This window comes from Mytilus trossulus, chromosome 6 (genome assembly GCF_036588685.1).
Source record: "Mytilus trossulus isolate FHL-02 chromosome 6, PNRI_Mtr1.1.1.hap1, whole genome shotgun sequence".
Classification (NCBI taxonomy): Eukaryota; Metazoa; Mollusca; class Bivalvia; order Mytilida; family Mytilidae; genus Mytilus; species Mytilus trossulus.
In genome coordinates this window covers 46,250,756-46,276,767 of record NC_086378.1, presented here as the reverse complement: position 1 = coordinate 46,276,767, position 26,012 = coordinate 46,250,756, and the positions used below count along the sequence as shown (strand labels likewise).

Genomic DNA, 26,012 nt, shown 5'->3' with positions numbered 1-26,012 from the left:
AGTTATAAGAACAAATTATGGACATAAAATCTATTACAAAAAGTGTAAAATATCCCTTCTTCATAATTTTAGTTTGAAGATAACTCTTATAAATACACCAATTCGTTTTGATCTGTTTGGATAAGGAATAATTTGAAACTTTTTAACACAAATAAACATTATTTTCTGTATGACAAAGGAACAGTATCATAAAAAAAGTGAAAGATTGTTTTCAAATTTCACGAAATTATCAAACATATATTTAAAATTACATAGCACTACTGTCTAATAAAATATTTAACATGATTACAATGAGCAATAAGAAATACAACAAATAGTTAAATCAACCAAGTTCGTTGCTTGCAATTCACAGTCGGGTAACTTCTTTCACTGGTTTAAACAATATTTTGTATTAAATGGTCATTTTTAGAAATTTCCTGTTTACTAAAGTTTGAAAATTTGGAAAAACTAAGGATTTTCTTATCCCAGGAGTAGATTACCTTTGTCGTATTTGGCACATTTTTTTTTTAGAATTTCCGGTCTTCAATGCTCTTCAACTTTGTACTAGTTTGGCTTTTTTACTGTTTTGATCTGAGCGTCACTGATATGAGTCTTATGTAGACGAAACGCGCGTCTGGCGTATTAAATTATAATCCTGGTACCTTTGACAACTATTTACACCACTGGGTCGATGCCACTGTTGATGGACTTTTCGAATTCGTCCCCGAGGGTATCACCAACCCAGTAGTCAGCACTTCGTAGTTGACATGAAATTCAAAATATCAATTAAATGGTAATTTTAATAAATTTCCTGTTTACAAAACTTTGAAAAGTTGGAAAAACTATGAATTTTCTTATCACAGGAGTAGATTACCTTAGCTGTATTGGGCACAACTTTTTAGAATTTCAGGTCCTCAATGCTCTTCAACTTTGTACTTGTTTTGCTTTTTAACTGTTTTGATCGGAGCGTCACTGATGATGAGTCTTATGTAGACGAAACGCGCGTCTGGCGAATTAAATACCTTTTGATATTAAGTTATAATCCTAGTACCTTTGATAACTATTGTGCAATGAATTAAATCGTGTAATATGAGATAATACAGTATAAACAAATATTACCCAGAAACAAGCAACATTGATATTGTTTACTTTTCATTTTTTTGTGTATATTTTTGGTAATTGATCTGTTCGACATTCGAAAATATGGTTACCTTATTAAGGGTGTAAAGATCCAGAGAAGAAGTTAATCCGTATACATTAGTTTGGCATCACAACAAATGATCAAACAATGAAGAAATACAATAAATCAAAAATGGTCATATTTTGTGTTATGGGGGGAGGTTTTTTAAACAATTTTAAAAGATTGATAAATAGATTATTTTGAAGAAAAATATCATATTTCATATTCCTTTAAAAAAAAACCAGAAAAAATAAGTTTTATTCAAGTTTTAGAAATCTCCATTTTATAACCTTTTATCATGATAATATAGCAAAATACTCTTCAGTTATAGATGGCGCTATAATTCTATAAATAGTAACATTTTCAATTTTTTTTTTTACAAAATTTATTTTTATCTCATAATGACCCTTTGTAATAATTTTCATAAAAATCGGGGGATGTTGCCTGGCACCTCTCATTGACATATTGCATGGTTCTATGGTGGATTGGGTGTTAACAGATTGTATCCTATTGTCATCTCGGTAACTTTAGTTACAAACATCAAATATAAACAGCCAATGATATTGCAACTATTAATACATGTAGAAGGGTCTGAATGGGGTCTTTCATTTCTGTATTCTTTAATTTCCAGTTCGATTTTCTCTCTTGATATTTTTGCATGTTATGACCCATTATTCTCTTTCTATAGAATCTATATGTTAAAGCACGCCATTATTCTCTTTCCTTTATTATTTTGGCCTTTTTGCTTTTCTTTCTTATTTATTGTTTTGGTCTTTTCTTCTCTATTCTATAATGATTTTTCCAATTTTTTATATTCTTCAGTTTTTGGATAAAATTTTCCTGTTGTATTGATCCATTATACTCTAGTGCGTCAAACCCACACCTAGAGCTTTATGTAAAATGGGATTAAATTTGCCACAATAAGAACAAAACTACTTTTACAGTGAAAATGGTTCTGGATCTAGTGGTGTGACAGGATTGTTAGTAACTTCTAGCAGCATGTATCCCATAACTCCGAACACTAGAGTTGCTCCAACCATACATACTTTATAAAGTAAAGACAACCAAAGGGAGGACAGAAATACTACGGTCAAACCAAATCCCTGGCATATCCGGAAACACACAACTGCTGATTCACGTTTTGTTGTAGATGTGATCAAAATATCTGCAAGTAGAAAGTAAAAAGTAGCAATAAAAAAAAATATTGAAGGTCCAATCTAATTAAAACATACATGCACTAAATGCTTGTTGATAGCAAACTCTAAATATTATGTATATTGTCTATACGCACTGTTACAACAGGCCCTGTCTGTGACCTTGATTTCAAAGATAGTCAATCCAACCATGGAAGTAATATTACTTCCATGATCCAACCTAATTAAAATATACAAATACCAATTGTAATTGCTGACAAAATAACAGTTATACCAATTATTGGTAGACTAAGTCCTCTTTCAAAGAGTCATTACTATAATAACGTAAAATATACATTCTACAATGTTAAGTCTGCAAATGGTCTCTGATAGATACGAAATGCACAGAAAATGAAACAGGAAAAAAAATGTTATATTTGAAGATTGTCAGAACAGATGAACATTCAGACTATGCAACTTTAAAAAAACTTAAACAATAAGTATTGGCGCCGAAAATAATACTCATTCTTGTTTAAGCGAGGAATCACTTCTAAGGTTTGAAAAATTCCTACTAGTGATATGCTCAAGCTGGATACCTCGAGACGATTGCAGTTTAGAATAAACGAATGACGAAAATATCGCGCTTCTGATACTCAAAATAAACTTGGTACACATGCTTTCACATAAAAGGAAATGCTAAGTTTTATCTAACATAGGTCTAATCACTTCACAAACTATCTTTCGTATAAATAAATCATTACTTAGTAATTGTAATTCTCACAGCGTAATTACTTGTTTCATTGCAATATATAATCAGACAGACTAAATATGTTATTTTACTGCATTATTCACTGATTGGAACTTGAATTGGATTTTGAAAAGTCAATTATTGAGCCGGATTACTCAAATTGTAAAATCAGCAATTGTTATTCGCTGTATATGAGGGAAATGAACATCACATGATGCAATCAAATATATATTACAATTCCAATACTGGACACCAAAATAACTCTAACATACTTTTCATGACATCAATAGATATTACATTGCCCATTAGACCCAATGCAACATAATTTGTTGATTACAAAAGAAAAAAATATATACAATAAAAAAAAGTGTCTATAAATTGTACAACAAAACACAAATGAACTACAGGAACCGAATGAAAAAACTCTGCAAAGATACCAGGCTTTTGTTTTGATTAGTACGCCAAACGCACGTTTTGTCTTCACAAGACTCCGTACTTGCGTTTCAAATCAAAAGAGTTAGAATACCAAATATATAACGATCTTAAAGAACATTGGAAACCAAAAGCTCAAAACAAGTTGTGCTTAATCTGGTCAGCTATGAATAACACATAATAAAGCAAATTTGACTATTTCGAATGACTTTTTACATTTGATGTAAAGTCCCTTTTCATTGCGTCGATAGCATTTTGCGTTCATTAATCGATCCAGCATTTCTACGGCCACAAGTAAACTTATTTTATGTCCTGTTATATATAACAGGTTTAACATCATCTCGCTCCATGTTTGACAATCGACACACGATTTATTCATTTCAAAATGCAAGAAAAATGAAAGCGATGTGTTCTTGAAAAAATATAAGTCATTATACCATCAATCAATATCAAAGACAGCGCCTTCACAACCTTTTATATTTTTGACCAAAAAATCTATATTTCAAGCTTGAGAATATGTTTCCAATTAATTAAACTGGCAACCTGTCAATTATTATATGGATAGATCACAGAATTCAATTATTTCTGAATAATAAAAAATGGATAAGGATGATGATATATTTTAGCTGATATGAAAAAATATTTGTTCATCCAAACATTCTTCCTTACAAGTAGTGGAAATTTATTTGATCAAATGCATCAATCAAATAGTGAAAGGCATAGAAGTATGCGAAAATACTGCCATTGGTTCACATCGAATCGATTTCACTTGTTGGTTCGGCCATGTTGAGAGCACCTATAAGTTCATTCTCTGTTTATGATTCGATCTCCAGTTTTCTATGAAGAAATTCATGAACTGAATTAGGGATCTTTCTAAATTCATCTGTATTCCCAAAAAAACTTTAGCTTTACTTTCAATAAAAATATAATTTTTATTTACAGACGTCCTTGTTACACATTTATAAATAAGATAAATACTATATCAATTCTTTGTGGTTATTTTTTGTTGTTGCCATTTTTATAAGACGTTCTTACTTCATTGTTGTAGTGATTGAATATACATAGAACTAATCTACACAACTGTTACAAAAGGACATCAAAGAGCGCTGCATGTGGATACTGTGATTTAAAGTTAAGATTCAAATACAATATGACAAAGGTTAGAACATGGAATTTACTTAGGGAATATTGCCTCAAGCGATTTGTACATCTTTTAAGGCTTCAGCCGATTTAAAGCATGACATTTTGCATCGATATTTTCCTAATTCTGAAACCGTGTATTAACCTCTTGGTTAAGTGCCATTGGGTTTAGTGTCTGATTAACGCGTGCCACGTACATATATTTATCTAGAAAAATAATTACGCAGCAAAACAACAGATTCTGAAATCAAACGACTTCAATTATTTGACGAAATTTACTTCAATTCCTTTTTAATAACTAATGAAAATATATTCCTGTAGAATGGGTATGTCACATGCAATATGATGTGAGACACTCTACTTTCAACTATGCATGTGAAGGAAGATGTCTAGGAATGTCTATGTTCAATCTTTGTACAACATCTATAAATAAGTATACTAATCATCTATCCTCTTCATGCCGGTCGGCATTTGAGGCCCTGATACTAATAGCAGAATATATTTGCAGAGACCATCTATTCCAAAATGAACAAACATACAAGACATGCATGTCGGTATTAACAACAAATTCCATATATGACTATCTAGCTTAATGTCAAAGACGAATATAAATTACTGTCTGCCAAACATTATGTAATCAACAAAATAAAAAAAGATGAAAAAGTAGACATTGCACATTATATGCCAATAGACTTACTTTGAATTTGGGATTGCCATATAGCATCCGTAGCTCCCCAGAGTGCCATGAATCCGAAAATAGTTAAAACGGAGTTATCACGTGGCTCCCAAACATACAATAAAATAAGCAGACCAAGTGTAATTAGAAAACCTGCAATAAAATATAGAATGATATGATTACTTTTATTACTTGGCTATTCGGTTAGAAAGCCACACAAGAGTACGGCTAGTTCTAATTGCATTTTCCAGTTAAAAGAATAAGCCATTAGCTCTTAACGATCTATAAACTGTATATATACTGCCATGATAACCTTTTTGCACTTTTTTTTTTAAGTTTTCAATATTTCTCTTTGTATTATAAATCTGATTTATTATTTAGTTCGATGTGAAGGTGATGGTCTTATCTATCTGTTGTCCTAAATGAAAAAAGAAACTGTTTGTGTACCGATTTTTTTATAGTATATATTACACTTTTGATAATGTATGTGTGTCATTATAAACTTAATCAGCGTAATCTGCGTTTGCATGATGCCTTTTCCTCGGTTTGTATATCTTGACTGACGTATATACTGTTTTTGTTTTCAAATCCTGGTCCATTTAGAACACCTGAGTGTATATCATATGTATTTAATCATGTTAGTGATGTTTGTGTTTCTCTATCTTCAGAGTTTTTGTGACAGCTGTTTGTCTTGTCTTGTCAGTCGTCTTCCTGACGTGTTAGTGTTTGTTTTCTTTGCGACTATTGTTTTTCTTAAATATGTCAATTATACCTATGATATTTTCCGTCCCATTTTTAACCCAAATATTGCGATCAAAATACATAGTTCAATGTGACATAATGTATCCCTTTCTCATTTGTATACTGTATACTCTTATAGTTTTATATATGAATGAAGTACTTGAATTGTTACCATACTGTAAGGTCAATTTCTGTTAAATACTCATTATAAATGAGATACATGTGATTTATTTATAATTGTACCTTGAGCATTTCAAAAGAGCAAATTATACAAACGCATATGAATATAAAATGAGCAATGTCTAGCAATACAACAACTCTTCAAGAAAACAAATACTAAGCAGGTGTTGTGTCAATCAATCTCAGTGCCGACAACTTTGTTACGAATATAACGCAGCTGTTTTATTTTACATAATGCCAATTTATTATACAGATGAAAATATAAACACTACTAATTAAAGTTTCAATTTTTGCTTTTCCGTCAAATCAAAGAAAGAAAAAGAAAAAAACAATGCTTATATTTTGCATGCGTTCGAATTGCTTTTCTGGATTAACCTTCACAAGTAAAGTTCAAAGCCAAAAGTTTTCGTCTTTAAAAATATAGTGTGTGAACAATAAGAATTGACAAACCTTTCAGTATGAAAACAATAGGGCGGAACCTTCTCTGCATTCTCTCGAGCAAAAGAAGAGTAGCAAGTTGACAGGTCCCATAACACATCATCATATATCCTACTATAGACAGTCCTAGCTTTTCTGTACCATATACCTGTTAATTTTTTTTATTGTATATAGTGTCAACATCAAGTAAAAAGTATATTACATTTAGATTTACCTCGTTTTCTTTAACAGGATGTGCTTTGACGGTCAAATACATATGGACGAAGTACGTTGAGGTATTATAACATGTATACAATAGTAAAAGAAGTGTATCTCATGTAATATATAACTGTGTTTTGGAAGTAATATGATATAAAAGTGAAGCCAATTTAGAATAACTATAGTTTCCTGCATGAATCCACACATGCCAATATTGTATGGGGTTTTTCCCTCGTTTTCGAAGGCCGTACAGCTGCTTATAATTACTTATATTTCCTTAGTGTGCATTTTGGTGGATAGTTGTCTCATACGCAATCATATCACATCTCCTTTTTGTATACTAGTATATTTTATGGTCACGTGCATGGCTGATAAGTTATGGTTGCATATTCATCGGTTCGTTACCATAATGACATTGCTGATTCTACAACTTTGTTTTTAACTGTTTACCTACAATCACATAACGTTTGCTGGTTACCACAGCGTCCTCGTTTATAGATGTCCTGTATGGACTTTGACGAGTATCGAAGCTGAAGTTGAAGTCCACTTAGCTACAAGATCAAATTGATGATTACCTACTAGCAATAGTGGCATTTCTTGTAATTATATACTACAAATCGTATTACTTCAAGTTACCTACCATAGTGACATCACTGATAACTACAGCTTGCTGCATACCAGTAAATACCATCAGCAGTCCTATCATGGCGCAACTTTTAGTTCTAAAGAAGCTAAGAACATCCCCAAGCTTTTCAAGCAAACTCATCTTTCTTTTATTCAATATAATGTCAGGTTTACGTAAACAAAAGCCAATCAAGATCATGGCAAAACAAGAGAAAGCAAGATAAATAAATTTGAGAATTTCCAAGTAGTCTACTGGTTCTTCTATTTCATTTGGCCGTTTCATATGATACCCAAACTTGCCTACGCAGTTTTCTGTACAGTTCAGATGGTTCAGTTTGTAATGAGTTTTATTCAAAGTATGCATATTTTCAACAGTACCATAATTTAAAACAAGCGATTCGATTAAGTTTCCAAGAATCTGAGCACAATGACAAAATATGACAAATACACTTTGGAATTGTCTGATGGATTTATCTACCCTGATTCCAGTTATGGCTGAGTAACTGGATCCATAGCTACCAATAAGTAGCTCTTGAACAGACCACAACGGTGCTTGTAAAAAGCCAAATATAACTGAGGCAGGAATAAGTGTCATATACGATGGGTACAAGTTAGCTGCCACATAAAACACGTGACTTGCTACAGCCAATAATATCAAACCTTTAGGTCTGGCATTTTGAACTAACCATGGTGAGATCGTACATCCAACAATAAAAGCAGCATACATTGAAGATAGACAGATGGTTCCAAGATTATCAATAGGATAAATACTACTTTGAATATTTCTAAGAGGCAAGAACGACATAAAAGCTAACATGAGTCCACCACATAACGACAAGAAATTTTTCCAAATTGATCGTCTGCTTTGGAAATGTTGAGTTTGCGGTAGTAATGTTTCAGTAATGGGATTTTTAGTCATTTTTATCTTCTGTAGTTCTTTCCACTCGTCGCTGAGACTTGTAGGTCTTTTCATTTTTCCAAAACCTGTTCCATGTTCCGTGAATTCACTAACTCGCTGGGGTTCACTCTGAGAACGAGACAGCTGTCGACCCCAAAGAATCGCGCGCATCTCAGAATGCGATACGTTTTCGCTTTTCTGCTCATTCTCCATTTTCGAATCCTCGTCCATCATAATGATTTGAATGTTCTTGGAAAAGCTAGTGTCCTAATATTGTCTATCTCACATCTACAAAAGATAAAATCTCAATTAATTCAGATACATTTTTCTGATTAATTGATAAACACCATTCGGGTCAAATTTGATTTAAACGTTCATATACAAAAAAAAAATATTATTGCGTTATCCTAGAGTCAGCATCATTTTAAAAATTTGTTTACATGTCATAATTGACTGGTATAAAGAGGTCCACTCTAAAATATTTCTTCTAGTTTTTAAAATCCAAACTCTTCTTTCAAATGATGTCCCTCTGTTTGTAAATTGATATTAATTTGATGTACAATGTAACATTTTATATATTAACTTGTACTTTGCTATGGTTACTTTTTGACCTTCATGTCCGAAGTAAAATATTATACAATATAACAACATTATATTGAAAAACCAATAATATCCATAGAACTGGTCGTAATTAAAACTAATCACTGTCAAAATATAGAGACAATCTCATCAAATCTCCTATATTTTTCACGTAAACGGAAACATCTCCTATTGATCCGCCATGATCCTCTGTGTTGGATCATGGGACTAAAATAAAATATCTAGTTTTGTTGTAATTATAGTTCCACGTTCATTGCTGAATTAATTACACGAAACCGACATTTCTTTGCGTAATAGCAGAACTGATTACTAAATCAATTTCAAAAGTTAGAGAAACATGAAAAGTAGAAAGAGCCGTACGATGTAATTGTTACAAAAAAGCCATCAGGATTATGAAATATGGGAAAAAAATGATTTATCTGACAAGAAAAATGTAAATGATATTTTATTTTTCTATGTCATAAAAAATAATTTTCTTTTTTAACAATAAAGTATATTAATACCAATATTATTCGCAAATCCATCCGATTTCTACAAAGAAACGTTGCAAAACCAAAAAATTTAACCCAAAGATCAATTAAAATGAACTCCAGACATAATTTGATGTAATGTTTAACTACGGTAACTGTTAACCGGTGTTATTCGGTGTTGACATGAATATCAATAATGTGGTCATTTTTATAAATTTCCTGTTCACAAAACTTTGATATTTTCGAAAGACTAAGGTTTTCCTATCCCAGGCATAGATTACCTTAGCCGTATTTAGCACAACTTTTTGGAGTTTTGGATCCTCAATGCTCTTCAACTTTAATGTACTTGTTTGGTTTTATAAATATTTTGATTTGAGCGTCACTGATGAGTCTTATGTAGACGAAACGCGGTCTGACGTACTAAATTATAATCCTGGTACCTTTGATAACTATTAAACAATTCTGCCATGGACACATTTTCGCTGTACAGGTTTAATTTAATTAATATTTATATTTATGTATAGTATAGTATAGTATATATACATAATACTCAAGGACCTATGTCCGAGTTGTTACATGTCATATCCTATTTAAAGTAGTTCGTTCATTTTGATGCAGCGTTCCTCATCACTATATGTTTTATGTCATATGCATAATTTGTGTTTTAGTAAACATAAAGGACAAACATTCTATCTTTAAGAAGGGGGGTGTATTTTTTTTAATATTGACTCATTTTCATCTGCAACTTCGCATGTTCATTAACATTTCACGGCTTGGACGCGCAAAACTGTATTTTCCCTTAAAATCAATTGCTTCCTGTCAGTTTATGGTGCAGATTATTTATTTTTATCCTGTCTTCTGCAACTAAGAATATTTGTTTTGCAGCTCTTGTCAGGCGTTGACCCCCCCCCCCCTCCCACGTCCGTTCATTAAAATATTATGATATGGTCGTATCCTTACATGTTTCGATGTTGCCATACATTACGATATCAAATGTAACTGCACACATGGAACTATGGAACTGTATATGTACTGGCAGGTCATGATGTTATAAATGTATCCTTTCTTACTATTCTACTTTACACATTATGATTTCATGTGTTATTTATAATTTTTCATATTTATGTAAGAAGAAAACATGCACATTACTTACAATATATTTCAATCAGAAATTGCAATGCATGTGTATATTTATTTTACAATTATAAATCTAGGACAAGGTCACACAAGATTTGACGCATATCTCCAATGAAAATTCTCAATCACGTGCAAATTGTTTGCATTCGATACAGTATGTCAATGAAAATTATAAAACATGATATATAAAGTAACCAATATTAATAAAGTAATCACACAATATTAAGTTCTCAATTCCCCACCAAGTGTAAGAAATATTTCCTTAATCAATACCTATAAAATTGCCAAGTCAACTGAATTGAATTAAATATATAAATATAAAAAAGAAGATGTGGTATGATTGCCAATGAGACAACTATCCACAAAACTTCATTTTATTATGCAAGAATTACAAATGAACGTTAAAATAACGTAACTTAACAGAAAAAGACAAAGACACGTCTAAAAGAGCATTATATTATATATGTATTTGTACAAATAATTGTCTAGATAATAGAATAAAAAGAGTACAACGATCTTTGATTTTAAAAGCTCTCTTGATGTCTTTGCCTGAAGCATTTCGGATGTGTTATACTGATACGATTTATTGAAACATTATGCAAAAATTAAGTAGAATTTGCACTATGGAAATTTTTTCATTTTGTTACGTAACCCTAAAAAAGAACTGAGAAACGGAGACAATTTAGTATTTCTGCAATTTTGAGAATCGCGTCAAAGAAGAAGTATTTTGTCCCTTTGAATTTAAAATAAATAAAGAAGAAGTATTAAAAAACTAAAAATTTCATTAACGATGTCTTAAACACATTCTATAAGCTTGTCAAAATATAACCAAAAAAATAATAATGCATAATTATTGAATTTATTTTACATGTACCTTTAATGCTTTCAAATCGCTTACCTTCAAGAAATGCACAAAATGTCCCGCCAAAATTATATCATTATTTAAGTTTTAACTTCCCAGTTTAGTTATCAGTTTTTGGACATACTCGTGTTTGGACACAATATATTTTATATGTACATCATGTTATAATCCATTGATGTAAGTCACGAGTGTATTTGAAGCCTGTTCCTCATTTTCCCGACAACTACATATATGTTAAATGGTCATTTGGATGTAATAGGTCAGTTTTTCATGTAACATGCAACATGTTTTTATATTCTTATGTCAGAAATGACATTTCAGTACTTTAGTGACCGAAGTGTATTTTTAATATTCATAATAATCATAATTCTGAGTAGAATCTAACACATTTGGAATCGAACCCACGTACGTCAACTATGTCGTCCTCCTTTCTCGTGTCTCTCAGTACATAAGAAGAAAAAAAAAGTCTCCGGCCTGAGAGATTTTTCTGAAAAATCGACAAAGTCCAGAAACACCCCCTCCCAGGCCGCGAAACATACCAAAAAAAAAAAAAATAATAATAAAGTCGTACTTAGCCGAGTCAGCCACACGCACATCACCGCGATGTCGAGTATCGAGACTGGTAATCCGTTTTGGACTCATTTTGGGCCGCCGCCTCTCCGTAGAGGGAGACAGCCAGCAGCAAAAAATGCCAGCCAAAGCAGATGTGTCCGTCTGAAGCGGACAAATCTACTAGTCAAAAGGCTTAGTCTCAATAGATCGCAGTGAGGTGGCTTTACAATTTTATTAGTTCAGAACTTAACCAAAAGTATTTTGCTAGAAACATGTATCTTAGAAAACTATCCTTAATGAATAACTTTGATTCGTTAAATTTCGCTTAAAATTACTGCCCTGGCATCAAAATATGACATTTGAATACAATAAGAGAAACTTAGCACACAGTCTGGGTCGATATCGTTGCTGGTGGCTTATCAGTCCTCAAGTGTATCATTAGCTCGTTACCCGTACAGTCTGTTTATGCCTTTAATCTTATGAAATATTTGTCGCTGTACGTTAAGCAAACATAATCATATACACAGATATAATACAATTGAGAATGAAAATGGGAAATGTGTCAAAGAGACAATAACCCGACCACAGAGCCGACAATAGCCGAAGACAACCAATCATTATGGGTCTTCAATAAACTATTTTATTTTGCCAGTACATTAAAATCTTGAATCACGTTTTATTAAATACGAATCATGCAGCATTCGCTTGACACGTTCATAACGAGGCTTAAATATCAAATCAATTGCATAACATACTGTGTTTCATTTAGAGATTATTTAAGTCTTTGTTTCATACCAGACGATCCTACTGGCATTGGGAAATTAAACAATTTTCACCATTAGATTATTTTCAGAGGGTCTGTATGCATGGAGGTTTAAAAGAATAGAAAAATATTTTACAAAAGGGGCAAGATAAAGATAAATAGAGAATAATGGCTTGCTAAAATATAAATAATGAACTTTATTAATAAAGAATAGAGAATAAAAGTACTAAATTAATTAATAAATATGGATATCAAAGACACCAATCCATCCTCTCTTTTTAGTATCATCGGATTATTTAAAATCCTTAATTACAGTACCTGATCACAACTACAAATCTTTAGGAAGTACAGCACATTATTACTGTACTAGTATTCATGTTGCTGATGAGGAGTGTTATTAACTGCCATATTCCATAAAAGGTGTATCAAATAGTGTATTTCTTATCATCCGAACAACATGTCAACACGCATGTATTAATTATAAAAAAAAACAATTTGATGTTGTAGAGTTGCTTATAACCCAACTACCCACTTAAGTCCAATTACATATGACGTAAATTTATACAACTAGAGCTTACTGTATGATTTCAACCAATGCAAGAACAGTAATGTTCAGGTTGAAGACTCGGCGTGACTGATTTAACAGTTTCAATTGATGGATCCATATCACAAGGCTGATGGATAATAATCAGTTTGAATAAACAAAAATGTTAGAAGTGCAACAGCTATGTTTTTTTTAGGATTCTACAACTCTTTGGCGTTCGTCCATAACTTTTCAGGTGCTAGCGCTTTACATGCCTTACATAGACACATTTTATCTAAGTTTTTGGTGCACACTCAATGTTTTTGAACAATTTCGCAATGTTCGTAGTAACCAAAACAAATACGATAAAGGCGTTTGTATATGAAATGCAATTATTACATATTCTATACGATAACATCTTGTGTTTTTTTTCTTTTAGAATGTCCGTCTAATTATTCATTGTTTTCCCAGTGAAATATCAAAACCCAATCTTGCCTCATTTATTCATTGAAGATAATCAGCGTAGAAAAACAACCGAGCAAAACTATGTTTTCCCTTAACTTGGTAAGTTGGTTACATTTTGTACGACTTTATTCATATAATCAAACTAACTACCAGCATGATAAATTGTTACGAATTGTTATATTTAGTTTTTTCGATCTTGAAATGTACTAGGTTCAATAAGAAGCACATCCGATTTCCCTTAGAGTTATGTACTTGCTTATCTATTTAACATAAAATAACCAAATTTTAATAAACATCAAAACATTTAAATTATATAAAAAAGACATGTTTTAGCACTTGTTTTTGTGTAAATATATACAATAAGAATTACAAATAATAGCGGGAAATATAGATGTCTAGGAATGTGACTTATGCAGAGGCAATGGAAATATAGATGTCTAGGAATGTGACTTACGCAGAGGCAATGGAAATATAGATGTCTAGGAATGTGTCTTATGTAAAGGTTATGGAAATTGAGATGTCTAGGAATGTGTCTTATGTAAAGGTTATGGAAATTGAGATGTCTAGGAATGTGTCTTATGCAAAGGTACTAGATATATAAACATATCTAAGCATTATTCTAAACTAGAGGTATTTGTAGATCTAGAGGTAACAGGAACATTTTCTCAATGCCTTTTTCCCATTAGTGTATTTCAGATATTATTTTTTTTTAAATTGAGAAAGATATGGGTTTCATGGTTACGCATTTCCATTAAACGGATTTGTTTTTTAGTAAGCTAATACACAAGTTGTATTTGTAATACTCCAAATGTTGACCTGATATTACAATGTATTTCCATTCATGATCATACATAATTCTGACTTCGAGCTAAATTTGCTTTTATTCTTCTAAATATATATAAATACGTACTAAGCGGATAACGTACTCGATTTAAGCACGCTACCAAGAGACTATCGATGCGGTTTTTATGTTCTTGACAAATGTCAAAAAAGACATTTACTATATACAATAATTTCAATATAAATACTTAAACTTTATGTCTGTCATACGAAATTAGCAATATAGCATTCATATATCCCAAAAGGTATCAACTATGTTGTCTAGATATCGAGACAGAAAAGTATTTACATACTTAAAAGCTAAGCCTTTACGTTAATATCTTTTCCAAGACATCTATAAATTGGCTTAAGACTCTCAGTTGTTTATTTCTGTAAATGTTTAAGCAGACTCCTACACTTAATTCAAATATCCTCAGATAAAAATTAATTCCCTGTTCATTACGAATTCAAAATTGATATATCTATCTTCTTTTGCATATTATTGCACTGAGAGGATTAGGTCCAATAAGACCCCCTTTTGGCCCGAAATATGGCAAAATCTGAAATTTGAGGCCACGATCGGCCTTACCGGACTACTCTTTTGTTTAACATGCGAACGCGTTTATCATATTGTTATACGCATTTCCACAGGATGGTCCATTAACCAATAAAACATTTTAGCTAATATGTGAACCTTTTTTCATATATCATTTCATAATTTAAATGTATGTGTCCCAAGGAAAAGCGAAAAACCATACGTTGAAGAAAACAGAGCACACTATGGACCACACAAAAATGATGAAGACACAAACAACCGTCGACAAAACACTGCAAGCAATAGAGCTCACCAGCACGAATCTAATTAAGACCGAATTAAGCCATTCTTGTTGATATTTTAAAGTGTGTCTTTTTAGGTAATGTTACACTACTGTTTCCTGTTAGTGCGAAGGTTGCCTGTTAAAACGTTTAAACTCACTGCATGTGTATGCACCTGTTCTAAGTCTAGAGTCTGTTGTTCAGTGTTGCATGTCGTTTATTGGTGTGCAGGGGCGAATCCAACCATTTAAAAAAGAGGAGTCCCAATCCAGAACAAAAGGGGGGTGGGGGGGTCCAACTATATGTCCCCATTCAAATGCATTGATCGGCCAAAAAAGGGGGTTCCAACCACCGGAAACCCCCCCTTCCCTCTCCCCTTGGATCCGCCAATGGTGTGGTTCATAAATGGTTCTCATTTTGTTATATAAATTATACTGTTTGTTTTCCTGTTTGAATAAATTCACAAAAGTCATTTGGGAGCCCTTTATAGCTGCTGTGCGGTGTGAGCCAATGCTCCGTATTAAAAGCCGTACTTGACCTATAATGGTTAAATTTGTACAAATTGAATTGTGACTTGGATGGACTTATGTTTCATTGGCACTCTTTCCACATCTTATCTATGTTAACTAAAGTGATTAAATTTTAAGGCTTGAAATCCTAAAATATATCTAAATTGTGTCATTTAAAGTAATATTTGCCACTGGACGTAAGCAACCTTCATCAAATTAACCGTGCGTTACCATGTGCCGTATACCGGAATTATAACCAAAGGGTTTGTCACATATAATATTTACAACTAGACATAAGTATATAATTCTGAAACTATACTTTTTCAACTAAACCACGCCATGTTCTATCTACATTTAAGTCGATGTTGTATTTGTTTGATGTTAAGTATGGTACTTAAGGCTGCCGATAATTTGTGTCTTTAAATGCAATATTAAATGCAGTTTTACGTAACATAGGAATGGCTTTATTATCAGATCAATGTTGCAATAAACTGTGTTCCATTATCGGAATAAAAATCAAAACCTTTCCTGCATGCTAGGCCGTTATTTATCTTGGATTGAAATATAAATCCCAGGATATTAAATTCTAAAATTCTATTACATTTCTATTATGTTATGAAAAAAGTAAACCTGCTTAATAACACATTTTGTTTAATCATAGAAGTCAACCGAATTAAGTAAGGAATTTATGGAATTTTAAGTGTTCTATAGTTTATGTATTGAACCGTCGTTATTAACACGTTTTTAACATTTTTTTAAATGAGTTTCGAAATCACCTTTGGAATCGATATGTTGCTTGCGTCGTAACTACAATCTCCTTCCCTTTCATGAATGTGACCTAGCGATCGAGTTATACTATTTACCGGATTTGTTATCACATAAGCAACACTACGGATGCCACATGTGGAGCAAGATCTGCTTACCCTTCCGGAGCACCTGAGATCACCCTTAGTTTTGGTGGGGTTCGTGTTGTTTATTCTTTAGTTTTCTATGTTGTGTTATGTGTATTATTGTGTGTTTGCATTTTGTCTGTTTGTCTTTTACATTTTTAGCCATGGCGTTGTCAGTTTATTTTCGATTCGTGAGTTTGACTGTCCCTTTGTCATCTTTCGTCCCTCTTTTGGAAGACAGTTTAAAAGGATTCTTTACACTAAGTTTATGATGACACTGCAATTAGAAATATTCACTTGGTGTATGCGATGCCACAACATCAAAACTATACATATAATTCACAATAGACAAATGTATGATATAGTGATACTCCATGTCAAATAAGATACAAAAAAAAAACCAGAGATAATCATCATAATAAAAAAAGAAAATCAAAAGTCCCATCTTTGTAGTAAGACCAATGTCCCGTAGATTATGTGTTTCGATAACCTTTGACACACAAGGATAGCACAAAATCTCCTTATTAAGCCTCAGTCACACTGTCACGTTTCGACAGCTAGGTTTTAGTACGTGTAGAAATGCTACGTTTCATGGCATTTTTTTGTCATTTTTAACGGTCCGTACGTTTAACTATAGGTTTACGCCACGTTTTGATACGTTCTTCTACGTATTGTTTCGTTTTGTTACGATTTGCTAGGTTTTTTTATAACTACAAGGGGTACGTTCTACTAGGTTTTAATACGCTTCAGTACGTATAAACTACGTTTTACTACGGTTTACTACGTTTCACTACGTATTACTAGGGTTTAGTACGTTTCTAAATCGGTTCAAGTACGCTTTTGCACGATTTCCTACGATTTAGCAAGTTTATTGCACGCAGTATCACGTGTCACTACGCTGTGATCACTTATCATGAAACGGCATCATTATTCAATAAAATTTAGAAAAGACAGAGATGCAAAGAGGGCAGATTTTTGTTAAGTGGATACATGAATCATGAAAAAACATTTAAAGCTTTGGTTAGAACATTGTCAATGCTTTCCCTTTTATAATAATTGCTCTTTTTACATATTCTACGTTGCACATTGTCCGTTTTAAATCCAATTTTCCTCTTACCGGTATTTGATTTATCTTTTAGTGTGTTTCAAACCAGACCGTTCTGATGAGGACCAGAGGCAGAGGAAGGGGTCGTGGTGGGCGTGGCAGAGGCCGCATAGTTAGTGTGGCGCCTGAGACTGAAACAACTAATACACAAGAAACAAATGAGCAAACACAAAATAGTGATACTGAACAGCCAGCTAATACCAATAAAGAGAAGCGCAAAAGAAGCAAGCCATTAGAAATACCACAAGAAAAGCAGGATGAGGTGGCAGATTGGTATAGAGAAAACGAACCTCTATACAACAAAGGTACATGTATTTATTTGCTATAATTTAAAATATTAATACTAAAAAATAAAAGATGATACTCAAAGAGACAAATGGATCAAAGAAAAATTTGGCTTCTTGGGTCCACATATTGCCAGAATAGAAACCAGAGGAGGAATAAACGTGTGCAATACAGTTTTCTATTACTTAATATTTCAGTTCACTTTTTTTACCTTTTATTGTTATTTCCTTTGTTGAATTCCCGTACCTTTTTTCTTTTTCTAAATGATACTTAATGTTCTGATTCTACGAAATTCATTTTACAGCTGTTTCATTTCAAACGTTTGACTTTATCTCGATATATCTTGTACGAATACATAAATAATGTTCCGATTATGTCTGAATATTTCAGCTGAAAGAAATACGTGGTTTGATTATACGTAGAAGAAGGTAATCATGCGTAGTAATACGCATCGATACGTAATAATGCCTAGAATAACGTGATGAAACCTATTAATGCGTACCATGAAGCGTAATATACCGTACAAAAACCTAATGCAACGTGGCAGATACGTACTTAAACGTAATAACACCTAGTGATTATAATCAAATACGTTTTAGAACGTATCAGGTACGTTTCTAATACGCATTTCTACGTTCCTTCTACGTTTTACTGCGCTTTTCTACGTTAGTACTACGTTTTCTTTTTTAGTCACGTTTGTATTGTGCAGACCAATACAAACGGCACCGATCACGTATCAATCTACGCATAACTACGTATATAGCCGTTTTAAGTACGGATCGATACGATTCACTACGGATATTGCCGTTTCGCTACGTTTTGAAAACGTAGCAAAACGGGATAGCCGAAACGTGACAGTGTGACTGGGGCTTTAGCTAGTTTCAATATGTAAGGTGTCTTTCTACATCTGAACACACTAACAGCATTACCACCAGTATGTGTTACACATAATCGGCGAAACGAGAATTAGGAACAAGGATACAACCGTCTCCCAATGCCAACCCCCCCGTAAGATTATTTGTTCGCTCTGCTTCTTTTCTGTCTTTTCAAAAACCTAAACACTGCAACTACCAAATTGATAATATTTAGTGTGGTAAAATTTTGTGATGGATTTCAATTGTAAGCCCAAGTCATAATGTCACGTGTTACTACGTTTTAAAATGCTACGTTTCAACTACGCGTTGAATAAAAATGTCCCGTTTTTTTTTAAAGTTAGGTTTTACTATAGGTTTGTGCTACGTTCTTATCACGTTTGCTACGTAATAATGCGTGTGGACCCACGTTTCAACCACGCATTGATACGTTTTGATACGTAGTTGGCACGTTTTGAACAAAGGATCACTACGTTTCGATATCATGAATACGCTTCGTTACGCATATTCCCGTTTCGCTACGCTTTCAAAACATAATAATTACATTAGATGTAAGTTTCATTATAATACGTTATTCTGATTGGCTAACATGTTATTCCGTGAACAATTGCATCAGACAATAACATTTATCATGCATGATGACACGAGGTCCCACAAAAAAGTGCACAGGTGAATTAAATAAAACTGGATAAAAATCGTGTTTTCACCGTGCGTACATTTTTAGAATGAAGCGCTTCCGCGCTTCATACAAAATGTACTTCAGTCAACGCTTTTACCACCCAATAAATTTACAAAAAGAAGCATTCAATTCTTAAATGAAACGTAGATCTTGAAACGCAACAGAGATAGAGTATATAAACTACATGGCATATGTATTTGTTCTAAAACAGGAGTTCCAATTCTCTCGGGTAATGTTGATTATAGTTTTAATAACGTTTTCATTTATTGGTTTCAAAATTTTTCATATCAGTATGCCGTACTTATTAAGTACTACGCATTAAATATGGTAACACACGTTTAGAATATATTTCACCTTTTGAATTTTTATTTTTGGGCTCGAAAAGCTCTTCTTCGGTTTCGATTACTGTCGATATCGAAACAGTAAACACAGTTTTCGTTTATGATGTACACAAAACCGTTAATATTTTCTTAATATTAATTTCCCTTTGCGAAATGAATTTTTCGTCTTATAAAAAATCCAATATTTGCACTATCCAGCTGCTACAAAAGTATGTTTGGAAATTATAGCGCTTGACAAGGTGATGGCTGAAATTAGATACAGTAAGACACGTTGAGAAAAATCAATAGAAAAACGTTATCCTGTGTTAGCAGCCAATCGATCAAACAACAACATTCTGAATAAAGACAAGATTCTGTTCTGAAGGATTTTTTTTTTGTTGGCAACATCTCTTTATCACCTTAGAACAAGGCACGTTATATATAAATTGTATTTGCATTTGTCGATATGTCTTTGTTTCCTCGTAGAATGAGTAAAAGCCTCATGAATATTTTATCTATTACAAATCTATTATTTTCTAGAAGACGAATACTCTTAATAAAGGGTCGGGATGTGGTTCTCATAACAGAGAAAACAAAAAAACAATAAAGAAAGGAGACAAATGGACAAAAATATTAGATCATGGAAATCAGTGAGATTCAAAAATGTACAGAGAATGGTAAAATATTGAGGGTCATATTGTGGTTCTCGTAATAGGGAAACAAACAAACAAAAATTAAAAAAAACCAAATGGGCACAAATTTTAAATCATTGAGAATAGTGAGCTTCACAAATGTACAGATAATGGCCTAAAAATTTAGAAATGAAGACTGTTCCGACAGACCCTCATTCAAAACATCGATTCTTCTGATAACTCTGTTTTCATATTTTTCTTGATACATCAAAACAATGACTTTATCATGCTAATACAGAAGGGTTGCGTTTGATATATTAAATATAGCTTTGTCCATTATACCTATTACTGCTGAAAGAAAGAAATTGATATATAGTTTACGAATGATTTGTGTATCTTCAATGACCTGCGAAATTATTCAATTGTGGACATAATATAATAGACCAGGGATAGCGTATGTGTGATCAGTTTGGCAGTTTTTCGGTAGTTCTGATTCCCTTCCAAAAACTTCTTCAAAACCATCAGAACACGGCAATCATTTCAGTGTTTGTTCTTGGAGTACCGGTCAATATACATACGTCCGTTACAGTAGATATTAATACTGTACTAGCACTGCAGCATGATCCTGGTATGAAATTATTGACACAACACGTACCGAGACAACCCTGTCAGGTGATCGTCCGATGATATGTGTGTATGTTTTTATATGTTGTGATGTTATGCTATTGTTTCAGAAAAAGGGAGAAGGTTTGGGCCCATTAAAACGTTTAATCCCGCTGCAAATGTTTGCACCTGTCCTAAGTCAGGAATCTGATGTACAGTAGTTGTCGTTTGTTTATGTAATATATACGTGTTTCTCGTTTCTCGTTTTGTTTATATAGATTAGACCGTTGGTTTTCCCGTTTGAATGGTTTTACACTAGTTATTTTGGGGCCCTTTATAGCTTGTTGTTCGGTGTGAGCCAAGGCTCCGTGTTGAAGGCCGTACTTTAACCTATAATGGTTTAATTTTTGAATTGTTGTTTGGATGGAGAGTTGTCTCATTGGCACTCACACCACATCTTCCTATATCTATTAACCACAACATTCAGATGTACTTTTACTTGATTAAGTTCGCCTAATCAAATAAGCCATAAAATTCCGGTGAAATTATAGACATTCTATGATATATTTCGAGATTATCAATAATGCAGTGGTCATTTGTCATGTTATACCCATTTGATATAAAATATTTAGAAATAATTTGTGATTATATAAATAGCTTGAAAAATACCCCAAACACGGATTATATACCTCAATTAGCATCAAACTAATCAATCCTTCAAAATAAATTACACAAATTTTGGAGTATTTTTCAAGTTATTTAATATTTAATCACAACTAATTTCTAAATATTAAATAACTTGAAAAATACTCCAAAACACGGATAATATCCCTCAAACTAATCAATCCTTCAAAATAAATTACAACCTGCGAAAACAGAGGATTATAAATAATACAAGACAATAAAGACCTGCTTACATGTAGTGTCACTGAGATGACTCTCAAGCTATATAACGATAACACATTGAGCAAGCAAATATAAGCTTGAGGATAATGAGTGTATAAAAAATCATAAGAATCCACGTTTAAAATACAGGAGTGGAGAGATTTTTCATAAAAGAAAAGATGAAAAACAAATCAAAAACATTGAAAGATTGAATAATTATGTATCATTTTGGATTAAAAAGTTACAGAGAATAAAACACAGTCATCATTTCACCAGTCACATCCTGAACTATTAGAAATACATGATGCATGAAGAAGCAAGTTTAAATTTATTGATTTTATTTCTGAATCATTAACTGTCAGGCGATAAATCAAGACACTTTTTTAGAATTATATACATTAATTTGAAAGGTCATTGAAAGATTTATCGTCTGATGTTTTGCACAAACAAAAAAAGTTCCGATGAGTTCTGATTAAACTTGCTAAACATTATTTATTTTGTGGATTATACTTTATTTAAACTAAAAGTGGATTTGTGTGCAGCGGCCAATATTACAAATACAAAATAATTTCGTAGCTTTATCTTAATTTTCAGAAGTAGGATTTTCACGCGGACTTTTATTATCTGATACCATTTTTAAAATATTGCAAGTAATGTGTGTACTGTTTGTACAACTCGGGTAGTGTTCCTATGGATATATAATGTTGATTTGAACTGTTTGCTATCCGTTGATCCGGTCTACCTTTATGAATAAAACATACTTGTATGTCAGCAATCAATTCATAACATTTTTTTCAAGAACAAACACACTGTTGTAAACAAAAGATTAATGTCTATACCCAATAAAAAGGTCTTTGGTTCAAGTTCTAAAAATCAAATTGTAAATAAATGAAACTGAAAAATTTCTAGTTACCATTAATCCATCAAATACATTCTCCGAAAATTGAAAAATTAGTTATAAAAAACGTGTAAGAGTACCAATGGCTATATTAGTTACAGATCTGCATGTTTCGTCGTCTCTATTGCTGTTTTATGATTTTATTTTGTGTTGACTCATTTGAGCTTTGATTTCTGATGAATATTTTTTTTATTTTTGCATTTTGACTAGTGTTAAACATAATTAGGCTAAGTTAGAATTTAGGTGCTGTCTGGCGATATTGATAGAAAATAAACCATGTCAATCCAAAAGATAAAAAAAAAATGTTTAGTAGGAGAAGAAACCGTAATGGATTGTATACGAGTTTATATATTCAAGAAAAAATAAGCGAGATAAGGGCGGAAGGATTGGGTCTGTGGAAAACTGATACAATTGAATATTAGAATAGATATAGACATGGTTGTGTCATGTGGAAACAATGACAAATACATAATCGATATCCTGTTCCAAGGCACATGTTTCCTGAGTTTTGATGTATGGATATAAATGTGTGCGTGTCTGGAGGGGAGTTATTCGTTTCGTTATTTATCATTAAATAATTTTCTGTATTTTTTACTTATTTTTATCTTTAATATTGATTCCTTATGATTCAGCACCCTATTATTCTCCCTTTTTTTTAATACTTTTTTTTTCTTTTCATTCTTGCTTTTTTCGTAACTTATGGTGCACTTTTAGTGCACAAGGTCGTTATTCTGTAAACCCCGTCAAACCTTATTAATTTTAAATTTCTTTTAAATTAAACGTATATTTTTTACATCAGGGAAAGGTTTTTTTCCTGGTATTTGCCGAAACATTCATTACGTAGACGCTTGATTATTAAATGAATCTGATTACGATAGCACTCCACAGTTTAAAATGAGCTACAAAATGTTTTATCATCTCCTATACCTGGATTTCTAATACATTAACCTATTACTGTTTTGTGTTACATACATGTGCATATGTACTATGTAATCAGTATCTTCCATAGATTTGATTTTCAAAAGTTAAAAGGGTGAACAAATCCTTTTATGTGTATCCATGGCAACATTCTGCATTTATTTACCATAAAAAATTGCAAAAAGGGGGGGTGAACATGTCACACATCCCCAAAATTTGGATCAAAATAGAATGTCAATGTCTTTGCGTGATACCTTTTTAGAAACTGTTGACATTCATTTTCATAATGATCAAATAAAAAATGGGTGTCTTTTTCCTCACTTTTTCGAAAAATCTAATCACAAAGTTCGTGCGAAAAAAAGTTGTAAAAAAATATTACAATAAATGCCGGAACAATGTATGGTATGGACATGCAGAAACGGACTGTCACATAGAAAACAGCCTATATTACATACATTACATAATCTTGATGATCATATAAACCCAATACGAAGGCTATTTAGTACTCAGCTATCCAAAAAAGAATTTTATTGTACACTAGCTCTCATATTTGAAAAATCAACAGGGGCCAAAATGCGAAACTACATGTACACACCTTACTGTGGCGTGCTACCTACATCTTTTATATGGTCTAAACAGATTTAAAGGTAACACTAGTAAGGTTTTTGTCTGAATAATTATAGTCGGGGTATGAAATTAACGTTCAAATGTTTGACTCAACGATGAATGTAGTTCTCAAAATGCTAGTTTTTAAAAGAAAGTTCCTTCGTCCACTGCCTATGCATATTTACCTTCTTAAAACATTACAAGTCTCTAGTACCCGTGATGGACACTTACTGACTATGCTTTAACTATTCAAAATCGTGTAAGAAAACCTATTCTCATGTTATGGACCTTGTCAATTTAACTTATGACTAAATTTAGTCGTAAGATTCGAACTACTTAATAGTAATTAATGTGCAACTGCATTTTGTGCACATGACTTATCGACAAAATGATTCACGTTTAACTCCAGAAAATGTAAGGTATATGAATAATCAAGAATTTCTGTTATATTTTTATGGAATAAGTATGATAGTTTGAGTACATGCATCATTTTCGTGCAAAGTTCGAATCCATTTTAATTTTTATGTTTAAATATATGTCATAACATAAATTATGCATATGCATGATTTTATTCCATCCAAGGTAATTAAACTACCGGTACGTTCTGGTTGACAATACAACTTTAGTCGGATTATTATAATCATATTTACTAAATATAGAAAATAGTGTAGTGGATCACAAAACCACGTACGGCGTGACTGTACATACATGTACATGTAATTAAATGTCAAGCAAGTATGATTTATTATTAATACATAAATTTACAAAAATAAAAATCTTACCATTTGTGTCTTTAGTAGCAACAACTCCAGCCTGATATGGAAGAACCCGATCAATGTTTCTCTACATTGCTTTGTCAGAGAAAATATCAATAATTAAAAATAACTTTCAACACGCGTGTTTCATTGGCTAGTGTTAAGGGTATTGGTGTTTTTATTAATTAGGTCTAGGTCGATATTTAATGAGTCAAGTAGTGGTGTAAAGTTGAATAATAGATTTATTCAATGTATGAACAATCATAACATGTAAATAACTATATACAAAGCGATCACAGAAGTAAGTAAAATGCATGTGAAGTTCAATGCCCTCTGTCGGTCAGTGGCTAATTATTGAATTGCATTGATCGATATCCATAAGAAATACAATAGAAAATGATTTAATATATGTATCAGGAATCTATTACTTTTTCAAAGCAAAGGATTTCTACTAGAACAGTTCTTTCTGATAGAATGATATACGCGAACGTTTAAGAACTTACGGAACATTAAAAAAAATAAGACAACACAAATGAGAATATGCCATAAAATAGGAGTTCCATCATATTATTAGTCTGTCCCGAAACGGAACACATCTCCTGGAGTATTATTCCCACGGAATAAAAGGTATATAGTATAGTATTTGTTCTAACAGCAACAAATTATCAATAAGAAATTTGT

The 26,012-nt window shown here is 32.3% G+C and overlaps 2 protein-coding genes across 5 annotated transcripts in view; one reads left to right on the top strand and one right to left on the bottom strand.

Annotated features, from left to right (window-relative positions):
• Nucleotides 1-1,479: 1,479 nt before the first annotated feature.
• Nucleotides 1,480-25,490, bottom strand: LOC134721436 (protein unc-93 homolog A-like). Of its 4 annotated transcripts, none has more exons than XM_063584466.1 (5): nucleotides 24,762-24,870; nucleotides 7,486-8,655; nucleotides 6,660-6,795; nucleotides 5,310-5,441; nucleotides 1,480-2,324 (listed from the first exon to the last, which is right to left on the bottom strand). In XM_063584466.1, exons 2-5 carry the CDS (start codon nucleotides 8,599-8,601, stop codon nucleotides 2,098-2,100), a joined length of 1,611 nt encoding a protein of 536 aa, XP_063440536.1. In that variant the 5' UTR covers nucleotides 8,602-8,655; nucleotides 24,762-24,870; the 3' UTR covers nucleotides 1,480-2,097. The 4 variants fall into 4 exon arrangements, with proteins under 4 accessions (XP_063440536.1, XP_063440535.1, XP_063440537.1 ...); XM_063584465.1 differs by lacking the exon at nucleotides 24,762-24,870 and adding an exon at nucleotides 11,473-11,617; XM_063584467.1 differs by lacking the exon at nucleotides 24,762-24,870 and adding an exon at nucleotides 11,449-11,601.
• The window catches only part of LOC134721438 (b(0,+)-type amino acid transporter 1-like), a 36,445-nt gene continuing 35,685 nt past the window's right edge, over nucleotides 25,253-26,012 (top strand). The window contains exon 1 of the mRNA XM_063584469.1: nucleotides 25,253-25,311. The gene's annotated coding sequence lies outside the window, so the exon portion shown is untranslated. The remainder of the gene's footprint in view (nucleotides 25,312-26,012) is intronic.

What these genes read in the sequence shown, in the direction of transcription:
- LOC134721436 (XM_063584464.1), bottom strand. Translation starts at nt 8,601, where the DNA reads ATGATGGACGAGGATTCGAAAATGGAGAATGAGCAGAAAAGCGAAAAC. An exon ending in TATTGTTTTCATACTGAAAG is followed by an intron (nt 5,442 to 6,659) that starts GTTTGTCAATTC and finishes ATTTTATTGCAG; the next exon opens with GTTTTCTAATTACACTTGGT. An exon ending in ATGGCAATCCCAAATTCAAA is followed by an intron (nt 2,325 to 5,309) that starts GTAAGTCTATTG and finishes TTCTACTTGCAG; the next exon opens with ATATTTTGATCACATCTACA.